This window comes from Scyliorhinus torazame, chromosome 24, assembly GCF_047496885.1.
Source record: "Scyliorhinus torazame isolate Kashiwa2021f chromosome 24, sScyTor2.1, whole genome shotgun sequence".
Classification (NCBI taxonomy): Eukaryota; Metazoa; Chordata; class Chondrichthyes; order Carcharhiniformes; family Scyliorhinidae; genus Scyliorhinus; species Scyliorhinus torazame.
In genome coordinates, this window is record NC_092730.1 from 21,683,387 (window position 1) to 21,696,184 (window position 12,798).

Below are 12,798 nucleotides of genomic sequence, written 5' to 3' on the forward strand. Positions count from 1 at the left end.
ACAAAACACACCAATAGAGCGAATTAACGAACGTGAGAGAAAGCAAGAGAGAGTGAGAGAGAGCGCGAGAGAGAGAGCGACAGAGCGACAGAAAGAGAGTGACAGAAAGAGAGAGCGACACAAAGAGAGTGACAGAAAGAGAGAGTGAGAGAGTTAGAGAGAGGGTTGATGCCAGCAGGGGGGCCGCTGGGGAGTTTGTTTCGACGCCTGACCCCCGCGGTGCTCGTTACCTTGTAGGAGTTGGAGGGCACAGTCCTGCAGCTCCATCGCCACTCCGCTCAGCACGCCCAGCATCGAGGGGACGTCCATCAGGACCAGGGCCAGAGGCTGCAAGAGCAACACAAGTCAATCATTCCGGCAGGACGACTGACTGAGGGGGGGGGGGCGATCAAAATTAAACAGGACAATCTGAAACGGGATGGGGGGGGTGGAGAGAGGAGGGGGAATGTGAACGCAAGTCGCTAAAGGCAGGGCAAGTTGAGAAAGCTGTTCAGGACACAAAGGGATAGGATCCTGGGCTCTATTCATGCGCGGGTCGGCGCCGCCCCCAGTGCGCGCCAGGAAGTGAGGCGTTCACGTCGGCGCACTGTGTCCCGCGATCGGAGAATCGCGACCGGGAACTTTTATCAAACGCCAATCAGGAGAATGGTGTCCGATTCCGCGCCCGTCGCTGACGGAAGTCCGTCAAGGCCTTGGAGAGGGTGCGGAGGAATCCCTCCAGCCTTCAGTCAGACCAGGGCTAACCTGCAGCCTCACTCCATACGCCCGCCCGTATCCCCCCATATCTCTGGCTGGCACACACGGTGTCGGGGATGGGGGAACCGGATCACTCTCTCTGCGGCTCTGAGAGACGCGGCGGCCTGTATTGTACTTGCCTGCTCGCCCCCGAACACCGCGCCGCTGGCCATGCTGTAGAGCAGAGAGTAGGCAGTCGGACCAGCAGCCCCGGTGACCACAACCTTCACTGGCTCCTCCTGCAACAGACGCTACAGTCAATCAACATCGCGAGATCATCTGCCAATTTTGCACGGCTAATCCACCTAACCTGCACATCTTTGGACACTAAGGGACAATTTAGCACGGTCAATCCACCTAACCCGCACATCTTTGGACACTAAGGGACAATTTAGCACGGCCAATCCACCTAACCTGCACATTTTGGACACTAAGAGACAATTTAGCACGGCCAATCCACCTAACCTGCACATCTTTGGACACTGAGAGACAATTTAGCACGGCCAATCCACCCAACCTGCCCATCTTTGGACACTAAGGGGCAATTTAGCACGGCCAATCCACCTAACCTGCACATCTTTGGATACTAAGAGACAATTTAGCACGGCCAATCCACCTAACCTGCACATTTTGGACACTAAGAGACAATTTAGCACGGCCAATCCACCTAACCTGCCCATCTTTGGACACTAAGGGGCAATTTAGCACGGCCAATCCACCTAACATGCACATCTTTGGACACTAAGGGACAATTTAGCACGGCCAATCCACCTAACCTGCACATCTTTGGACACTAAGGGACAATTTAGCACGGCCAATCCACCTAACCTGCACATTTTGGACACTAAGAGACAATTTAGCTCGGCCAATCCACCGAACCTGCACATCTTTGGACACTAAGAGGCAATTTAGCACGGCCAATCCACCTAACCCGCACATCTTTGGACACTAAGGGACAATTTAACACGGCCAATCCACCTAACCTGCACATCATTGGACACTAAGAGACAATTTAGCACGGCCAATCCACCTAACCTGCACATCTTTGGACACTAAGGGACAATTTAGCACGGCCAACCCACCCAACCTGCACATCTTTGGACACTAAGGGGCAATTTAGCACGGTCAATCCACCTAACCTGCACATCTTTGGACACTAAGGGGCAATTTAGCACGGCCAATCCACCTAACCTGCACATCTTTGGACACTAAGGGACAATTTAGCGTGGCCAATCCACCTAACCTGCACATCTTTGGACACTAAGGGGCAATTTAGCACGGCCAATCCACCCAACCTGCACATCTTTGGACACTAAGGGGCAATTTAGCACGGCCAATCCACCTAACCTGCACATCTTTGGACTCTAAGGGGCAATTTAGCACGGCAATCCACCCAACCTGCACATCTTTGGACACTAAGAGACAATTTAGCTCGGGCAATCCACCGAACCTGCACATCTTTGGACACTAAGGGGCAATTTAGCACGGCAATCTACCCAACCTGCACATCTTTGGACACAAATAGACAATTTAGCACGGCCAATCCACCTAACCTGCACATCTTTGGACACTAAGGGGCAATTTAGCACGGTCAATCCACCCAACCGGCACATCTTTGGACACTAAGAGACAATTTAGCACGGTCAATCCACCTAACCTGCACATCTTTGGACACTAAGGGGCAATTTAGCACGGCCAATCCACCTAACCTGCACATCTTTGGACACTAAGGGGCAATTTAGCACGGCCAATCCACCTAACCTGCACATCTTTGGACACTAAGGGGCAATTTAGCACGGCCAATCCACCTAACCTGCACATTTTTGGACACTAAGGGACAATTTAGCACGGCCAATCCACCTAACCTGCACATTTTTGGACACTAAGGGGCAATTTAGCATGGCCAATCCACCTACCTGCACATCTTTGGATACTAAGAGACAATTTAGCACGGCCAATCCACCTAACCTGCACATTTTGGACACTAAGAGACAATTTAGCACAGCCAATCCACCTAACCTGCACATCTTTGGATACTAAGAGACAATTTAGCACGGCCAATCCACCTAACCTGCACATTTTGGACACTAAGAGACAATTTAGCACGGCCAATCCACCTAACCTGCCCATCTTTGGACACTAAGGGGCAATTTAGCACGGCCAATCCACCTAACCTGCACATCTTTGGATACTAAGAGACAATTTAGCACGGCCAATCCACCTAACCTGCACATTTTGGACACTAAGAGACAATTTAGCACGGCCAATCCACCTAACCTGCCCATCTTTGGACACTAAGGGGCAATTTAGCACGGCCAATCCACCTAACCTGCACATCTTTGGACACTAAGAGACAATTTAGCACGGCCAATCCACCTAACCTGCACATTTTGGACACTAAGAGACAATTTAGCTCGGCCAATCCACCGAACCTGCACATCTTTGGACACTAAGAGGCAATTTAGCACGGCCAATCCACCTAACCCGCACATCTTTGGACACTAAGGGACAATTTAACACGGCCAATCCACCTAACCTGCACATCATTGGACACTAAGAGACAATTTAGCACGGCCAATCCACCTAACCTGCACATCTTTGGACACTAAGGGACAATTTAGCACGGCCAACCCACCCAACCTGCACATCTTTGGACACTAAGGGGCAATTTAGCACGGCCAATCCACCTAACCTGCACATCTTTGGACACTAAGGGGCAATTTAGCACGGCCAATCCACCTAACCTGCACATCTTTGGACACTAAGGGGCAATTTAGCACGGCCAATCCACCCAACCTGCACATCTTTGGACACTAAGGGGCAATTTAGCACGGCCAATCCACCTAACCTGCACATCTTTGGACTCTAAGGGGCAATTTAGCACGGCAATCCACCCAACCTGCACATCTTTGGACACTAAGAGACAATTTAGCTCGGGCAATCCACCGAACCTGCACATCTTTGGACACTAAGGGGCAATTTAGCACGGCCAATCCACCTAACCTGCACGTCTTTGGACACTAAGGGGCAATTTAACACGGCCAATCCACCTAACCTGCACATCTTTGGACACTAAGAGACAATTTAGCTTGGCCAATCCACCGAACCTGCACATCTTTGGACACTAAGGGGCAATTTAGCACGGCCAATCCACTAAACCTGCACGTCTTTGGACACTAAGGGGCAATTTAGCACGGCCAATCCACCTAACCTGCACATCTTTAGACACCAAGCGGCAATTTAGCACGGTCAATCCACCTAACCTGCACACCTTTGGACACTAAGGGACAATATAGCACGGCCAATCCACCTAACCTGCACATCTTTGGACACTAAGGGACAATATAGCACGGTCAATCCACCTAACCTGCACACCTTTGGACACTAAGGGGCAATTTAGCACGGCCAATCCACCTAACCTGCACATCTTTGGACACTAAGGGACAATTTAGCACGGCCAATCCATCTAACCTGCACATCTTTGGACACTAAGGGGCAATTTAGCACGGCCAATCCACCCAACCTGCACATCTTTGGACACTAAGGGGCAATTTAGCACGGCCAATCCACCCAACCTGCACATCTTTGGACACTAAGGGACAATATAGCACGGTCAATCCACCTAACCTGCACACCTTTGGACACTAAGGGGCAATTTAGCACGGCCAATCCACCTAACCTGCACATCTTTGGACACTAAGGGACAATTTAGCACGGCCAATCCATCTAACCTGCACATCTTTGGACACTAAGGGGCAATTTAGCACGGCCAATCCACCCAACCTGCACATCTTTGGGCACTAAGGGACAATTTAGCACGGCCAATCCACCTAACCTGCACATCTTTGGACACTAAGAGACAATTTAGCATGGCCAATCCACCTAACCTGCACATCTTTAGACACCAAGGGACAATTTAGCACGGCCAATCCACCTAACCTGCACATCTTTGGGCACTAAGGGGCAATTTAGCACGGCCAATCCACCTAACCTGCACATCTTTGGACACTAAGGGGTAATTTAGCACGGCCAATCCACCTAACCTGCACATCTTTGGACACTAAGGGACAATTTAGCACGGCCAATCCACCTAACCTGCACATCTTTAGACACCAAGGGACAATATAGCACGGCCAATCCACCTAACCTGCACATCTTTGGACACTAAGGGACAATTTACCACGGCCAATCCACCTAACCTGCACATGTTTGGACACTAAGGGGCAATTTAGCACGGCCAATCCACCTAACCTGCACATCTTTGGACACTAAGGGACAATTTAGCACGGCCAATCCACCTAACTAGCACATCTTTGGACACTAAGGGGCAATTTAGCACGGCCAATCCACCTAACCTGCACATCTTTGGACACTAAGGGACAATTTAGCACGGCCAATCCACCTAACCTGCACATCTTTGGACACTAAGGGACAATTTAGCACGGCCAATCCACCCAACCTGCACATCTTTGGACTGTGGGAGGAAACTGGAGCACCCGGAGGTAACCCACGCAGACACGGGGGGAGAACGTGCAAACTCCACACAGACAGTCACCCGAGGCTGGAATCGAACCCGGGTCGCGGTGAGGCAGCAGTGCTAACCATCGCGGCACCGTGCCGCCTCATTCTTATTCCATTCTGACCTCCTCCATCGCCTCGCTCAAGGCGTCATCGTCAAGTCCACACGGTTACTCCTCCCCGGGAATCCTCGGCCACCAACCTGTTGCATTCGAACTGCAAAAAGATGGCGCCCAAATCTCTCCCTGGCCTCGATCACTCCCCTGTGCCTGTAAATGGCCTCCAGTCACGGAGTGATCATGGCACTGGGAGAACTCTCTCGACCCATCGGCACTCTGCAATTCTCTTCAGCCCCCCTGACCTAACTGCGGTAATCACCCCTCCCAGCCAATCACACTGCGGTGATCCCCCCACCCAGCCAATCACACTGTGGTGATCCACCCACCCAGCCAATCACACTGCGGTGATCCCCCCACCCAGCCAATCACACCGCGGTGAACACCCTCCCAGCCAATCACACTGTGGTGATCCCCCCACCCAGCCAATCACACCGCGATGATCCCCCCACCCAGCCAATCACACCGCGGTGAACACCCTCCCTGCCAATCACAGCGCGATGAACACCCTCCCAGCCAATCACAGCGCGATGAGCACCCTCCCAGCCAATCACACTGCGGTGAACACCCTCCCTGCCAATCACAGCGCGATGAACACCCTCCCAGCCAATCACAGCGCGATGAGCACCCTCCCAGCCAATCACACTGCGGTGAACACCCTCCCTGCCAATCACAGCGCGATGAACACCCTCCCTGCCAATCACAGCGCGATGAGCACCCTCCCAGCCAATCACACTGCGGTGAACACCCTCCCTGCCAATCACAGCGCGATGAACACCCTCCCAGCCAATCACAGCGCGATGAGCACCCTCCCAGCCAATCACACTGCGGTGAACACCCTCCCTGCCAATCACAGCGCGATGAACACCCTCCCAGCCAATCACACCGTGGTGAACACCCTCCCTGCCAATCACAGCGCGATGAACACCCTCCCAGCCAATCACAGCGCGATGAACACCCTCCCAGCCAATCACACTGCGGTGAACACCCTCCCAGCCAATCACAGCGCGATGAACACCCTCCCAGCCAATCACACTGCGGTGAACACCCTCCCTGCCAATCACAGCGCGATGAACACCCTCCAGCCAATCACACCGCGGTGAACACCCTCCCAGCCAATCACACCGCGGTGAACACCCTCCTAGCCAATCACACTGCGGTGAACACCCACCCAGCCAATCACACTGCGGTGAACACCCTCCTAGCCAATCACACTGTGGTGAACACCCTCCCAGCCAATCAGACCGGTGATCCCCCCACCCAGCCAATCACACCGCGGTGAACACCCTCCCAGCCAATCACACCGCGGTGAACACCCTCCCAGCCAATCACACTGCGGTGAACACCCTCCCAGCCAATCACACTGTGGTGATTCCCCCACCCAGCCAATCACACTGCGGTGAACACCCTCCCAGCCAATCACACCCCGGTGATCACCCTCCCAGCCAATCACACCGCGGTGATCCCCTCACCAGCCAATCACACTGCGGTGTACACCCTCCCAGCCAATCACACTGCGGTGATCCCCCCACCCAGCCAATCACACCGCGGTGAACACCCTCCCAGCCAATCACACTGCGGTGATCCCCCCACCGAGCCAATCACACCGCGGTGAACACCCTCCCAGCCAATCATACCGCGGTGATCCCCCCACCCAGCCAATCACACCGCGGTGAACACCGTCCCAGCCTATCACACTGTGGTGATCCCCCCACCCAGCCAATCACACCGCGGTGAACACCCTCCCAGCCAATCATACCGCGGTGATCCCCCCACCCAGCCAATCACACCGTGGTGAACACCGTCCCAGCCTATCACACTGCGGTGATCCCCCCACCCAGCCAATCACACCGCGGTGAACACCCTCCCAGCCAATCACACCGCGGTGAACACCCTCCCAGCCAATCACACCGCGGTGATCACCCTCCCAGCCAATCACACCGCGGTGAACACCTTCCCAGCCAATCACACCGCGGTGATCCCCCCACCCAGCCAATCACACCGCGGTGATTCCCCCACCCAGCCAATCACACCGTGGTGATCCCCCCACTCAGCCAATCACACCGCGGTGAACACTCTCCCAGCCAATCACACCGCGGTGAACACCCTCCCAGCCAATCACACTGCGGTGAACACCCTCCCAGCCAATCACACCGCGGTGAACACCCTCCCAGCCAATCACACCGCGGTGATCCCCCCACCCAGCCAATCACACTGCGGTGAACACCCTCCCAGCCAATCACACCGCGGTGAACACCCTCCCAGCCAATCACACCAAAGTGATCCTCCCTCCCAGCCAATCACACTGCGGTGAACACCCTCCCAGCCAATCACACCGCGGTGATCCCCACACCCAGCCAATCACACCGCGGTGATCCCCCCACCCAGCCAATCACACCGCGGTGAACACCCTCCCAGCCAATCACACCGCGGTGATCCCCCCACCCAGCCAATCACACTGCAGTGATCCCCCCACCCAGCCAATCACACTGCGTTGATCTCCCTCCCAGCCAATCACACTGCGGCATCCCCCTCTCAGCCAATCACACTGCGGCATCCCCCTCTCAGCCAATCACACTGCGGCATCCGCCTCTCAGCCAATCACAGTGCGGCATCCCCCTCTCAGCCAATCACACTGCGGCAGCCCCCTCTCAGCCAATCACAGTGCGGCATCCCCCTCTCAGCCAATCACACTGCGGCATCCCCCTCTCAGCCAATCACACTGCGGCATCCCCCTCTCCAATCACACTGCGGCACCCCCCTCTCAGCCAATCACACTGCGGCATCCCCCTCTCAGCCAATCACACTGCGGCATCCCCCTCTCAGCCAATCACAGTGCGGCATCCCCCTCTCAGCCAATCACACTGCGGCATCCCCCTCCCAGCCAATCACACTGCGGCATCCCCCTCTCAGCCAATCACACTGCGGCATCCCCCTCTCAGCCAATCACACTGCGGCATCCCCCTCTCAGCCAATCACACTGCGGCATCCCCCTCTCAGCCAATCACACTGCGGCATCCCCCTCCCCAATCACACTGCGGCACCCCCCTCTCAGCCAATCACACTGCGGCATCCCCCTCTCAGCCAATCACAGTGCGGCATCCCCCTCTCAGCCAATCACACTGCGGCATCCCCCTCCCAGCCAATCACAGTGCGGCATCCCCCTCTCAGCCAATCACACTGCGGCACCCCCCTCTCAGCCAATCACACTGCGGCATCCCCCTCTCAGCCAATCACACTGCGGCATCCCCCTCCCAGCCAATCACAGTGCGGCATCCCCCTCTCAGCCAATCACACTGCGGCACCCCCCTCTCAGCCAATCACACTGCGGCATCCCCCTCTCAGCCAATCACACTGCGGCATCCCCCTCCCCAATCACACTGCGGCACCCCCCTCTCAGCCAATCACACTGCGGCATCCCCCTCTCAGCCAATCACACTGCGGCATCCACCTCTCAGCCAATCACACTGCAGCATCCCCCTCTCAGCCAATCACAGTGCGGCATCCCCCTCTCAGCCAATCACACTGCGGCATCCCCCTCTCAGCCAATCACAGTGCGGCATCCCCCTCTCAGCCAATCACACTGCGGCATCCCCCTCCCCAATCACACTGCGGCACCCCCCTCTCAGCCAATCACACTGCAGCATCCCCCTCTCAGCCAATCACAGTGCGGCACCCCCCTCTCAGCCAATCACACTGCAGCATCCCCCTCTCAGCCAATCACAGTGCGGCATCCCCCTCTCAGCCAATCACACTGCGGCATCCCCCTCCCCAATCACACTGCGGCATCCCCCTCTCAGCCAATCACACTGCGGCATCCCCCTCTCAGCCAATCACACTGCGGCATCCCCCTCCCCAATCACACTGCGGCATCCCCCTCTCAGCCAATCACACTGCGGCATCCCCCTCTCAGCCAATCACACTGCGGCATCCCCCTCCCCAATCACACTGCGGCACCCCCCTCTCAGCCAATCACAGTGCGGCGTCCCCCTCTCAACCAATCACACTGCGGCATCCCCCTCCCAGCCAATCACAGTGCGGCACCCCCCTCTCAGCCAATCACACTGCGGCACCCCCCTCTCAGCCAATCACAGTGCGGCATCCCCCTCTCGGCCAATAACACTGCGACACCCCCCTCTCAGCCCATCACAGCGCGGTGATCCCCCTCCCAGCCAATCACAGTGCGGTGATCCCCAGCCCAGCCAATCAGTTTGCGGGATTCCCGGGCCGAGGGCTCTGCGCGCTGAGACTCACCATGGCGGCGCCGCCTCGCTCTGAGCGCGAACCCGCCCCTTGCATACAGGCCCCGCCTCCTGGATACAGGCCCCGTCCCCTGGATACAGGCCACGCCCACTGGATACAGGCCCCGCCTCCTGGATACGGGCCCCGTCCCCTGGATACAGGCCACGCCCACTGGATACAGGCCCCGCCTCCTGGATACGGGCCCCGTCCCCTGGATACAGGCCACGCCCACTGGATACAGGCCCCGCCTCCTGGATACGGGCCCCGTCCCCTGGATACAGGCCCCGCCTCCTGGATACAGGCCCCGCCTCCTGGATACAGGCCACGCCCACTGGATACAGCCACCGTCGCGGCTCGAACTCGACAGACTCCGCCGCCGCCCACACGCACTGCCCACTAGATACAGACTCCGCCCCCTGGATACAGTCCCCGCCCTGGCATCAGGCACACGCCCCTTGGCAACAGGCCCCGCCCCCTGGTAACATCTCAAACTCGAGAGGCGCCGCCGCCGCCCACCGGCACCTGGATACAGACCCCGCCCCTGAATACAAGCCGCGCCCCCAGGATACTAGCCGCGCCCCCTGGATACAAGCCGCGCCCCTTGGTTACAGACCGCGCCCCGGCACGAACACGGCAGGCTCCGCCCCCGCCCAAATGCACAGCCCCCTGAACACAGCCCCGCCCCCTGGACACAGCCCCGCCCCCTGGACACTGCCCCGCCCCCTGGACACAGCCCCGCCCCCTGAACACAGCCCCGCCCCCTGGCCACTGCCCCGCCCCCTGAACACAGCCCCGCCCCCTGGACACTGCCCCGCCCCCTGGATACAGCCCCGCCCCCTGGACACTGCCCCGCCCCCTGGACACAGCCCCGCCCCCTGAACACAGCCCCGCCCCCTGGCCACTGCCCCGCCCCCTGAACACAGCCCCGCCCCCTGGACACAGCCCCGCCCCCTGGACACAGCCCCGCCCCCTGGACACTGCCCCGCCCCCTGGATACAGACCCCGCCCCCTGGACACAGCCCCGCCCCCTGGACACAGCCCCGCCCCCTGGACACAGCCCCGCCCCCTGGACACTGCCCCGCCCCCTGGATACAGACCCCGCCTCCTGTGTACAGGCTCCACCCCTGGCAACAGACCAGCTGGGAGTGACAGGGCCACTCTGCTCGTCCGGTTGGTGCTAGCCCCTCCGTCACTCGGAGCGAGGGGATTGGAGGACGGGCGGGCCCCTCCGTCACTCGGAGCGAGGGGATTGGAGGACGGGCGGGTCCCTCCGTCACTCGGAGCGAGGGTATTGGAGGACGGGCGGGCCCCTCCGTCACTCGGAGCGAGGGGATTGGAGGAGAGCGGGTCCCTCCGTCACTCGGAGCGAGGGGATTGGAGGACGGGCGGGTCCCTCCGTCACTCGGAGCGAGGGGATTGGAGGACGGGCGGGTCCCTCCGTCACTCGGAGCGAGGGGATTGGAGGACGGGCTGGTCCCTCCGTCACTCGGAGCGAGGGTATTGGAGGACGGGCGGGCCCCTCCGTCACTCGGAGCGAGGGGATTGGAGGAGAGCGGGTCCCTCCGTCACTCGGAGCGAGGGGATTGGAGGACGGGCGGGTCCCTCCGTCACTCGGAGCGAGGGGATTGGAGGACGGGCGGGTCCCTCCGTCACTCGGAGCGAGGGGATTGGAGGACGGGCGGGTCCCTCCGTCACTCGGAGCGAGGGGATTGGAGGACGGGCGGGTCCCTCCGTCACTCGGAGCGAGGGGATTGGAGGACGGGCGGGTCCCTCCGTCACTCGGAGCGAGGGGATTGGAGGACGGGCGGGTCCCTCTGTCACTCGGAGCGAGGGGATTGGAGGACGGGCGGGTCCCTCCGTCACTCGGAGCGAGGGGATTGGAGGACGGGCGGGTCCCTCCGTCACTCGGAGCGAGGGGATTGGAGGACGGGCGGGTCCCTCCGTCACTCGGAGCGAGGGGATTGGAGGACGGGCGGGTCCCCCCGTCACTCGGAGCGAGGGGATTGGAGGACGGGCGGGTCCCTCCGTCACTCGGAGCGAGGGGATTGGAGGACGGGCGGATCCCCCCGTCACTCGGAGCGAGGGGATTGGAGGACGGGCGGGTCCCTCCGTCACTCGGAGCGAGGGGATTGGAGGACGGGCGGGTCCCTCCGTCACTCGGAGCGAGGGGATTGGAGGACGGGCGGGTCCCTCCGTCACTCGGAGCGAGGGGATTGGAGGACGGGCGGATCCCCCCGTCACTCGGAGCGAGGGGATTGGAGGACGGGCGGGTCCCTCCGTCACTCGGAGCGAGGGGATTGGAGGACGGGCTGGTCCCTCCGTCACTCGGAGCGAGGGGATTGGAGGACGGGCGGATCCCCCCGTCACTCGGAGCGAGGGGATTGGAGGGCGAGCGGGTCCCACCGTCACTCGGAGCGAGGGGATTGGAGGACGGGCGGATCCCCCCGTCACTCGGAGCGAGGGGATTGGAGGACGGGCGGGTCCCTCCGTCACTCGGAGCGAGGGGATTGGAGGACGATCTGGCCCCTCCGTCACTCGGAGCGAGGGGATTGGAGGACGATCTGGCCCCTCCGTCACTCGGAGTGACGGGATTGGAGGGCGAGCGGGTCCCCCCGTCACTCGGAGCGAGGGGATTGGAGGACGGGCGGGTCCCTCCGTCACTCGGAGTGACGGGATTGGAGGGCGAGCGGGTCCCCCCGTCACTCGGAGCGAGGGGATTGGAGGACGGGCGGATCCCTCTGTCACTCGGAGCGAGGGGATTGGAGGACGGGCGGATCCCTCCGTTACTCGGAGCGAGGGGATTGGAGGGCGAGCGGATCCCTCTGTCACTCGGAGCGAGGGGATTGGAGGACTGGCGGAACCCTCTGTCACTCGGAGCGAGGGGATTGGAGGACGGGCGGATCCCTCCGTTACTCGGAGCGAGGGGATTGGAGGGCGAGCGGATCCCTCTGTCACTCGGAGCGAGAGGATTGGAGGACGGGCGGGTCCCTCCGTCACTCGGAGCGAGGGGATTGGAGGACAGGCGGATCCCTCCGTCACTCGGAGCGAGAGGATTGGAGGACAGGCGGATCCCTCCGTCACTCGGAGCGAGAGGATTGGAGGACGGGCGGATCCCTCCGTCACTCGGAGCGAGGGGATTGGAGGGCGAGCGGATCCCCCCGTCACTCGGAGCGAGGGGATTGGAGGA

The 12,798-nt window shown here is 59.5% G+C and overlaps 1 protein-coding gene across 1 annotated transcript in view; it reads right to left on the bottom strand.

Annotated features, from left to right (window-relative positions):
- The window catches only part of LOC140400214 (malate dehydrogenase, cytoplasmic-like), a 27,664-nt gene extending 17,769 nt beyond the window's left edge, over positions 1-9,895 (bottom strand). The window contains exons 1-3 of the mRNA XM_072489683.1: positions 9,624-9,895; positions 876-974; positions 231-327 (exon numbers count right to left, since the gene is read on the bottom strand). Of these exons, the coding sequence (XP_072345784.1) occupies positions 231-327; positions 876-974; positions 9,624-9,668 (241 nt within the window). The 5' untranslated portion in view covers positions 9,669-9,895. The remainder of the gene's footprint in view (positions 1-230; positions 328-875; positions 975-9,623) is intronic.
- Between the last annotated feature and the right edge of the window lie 2,903 nt (positions 9,896-12,798).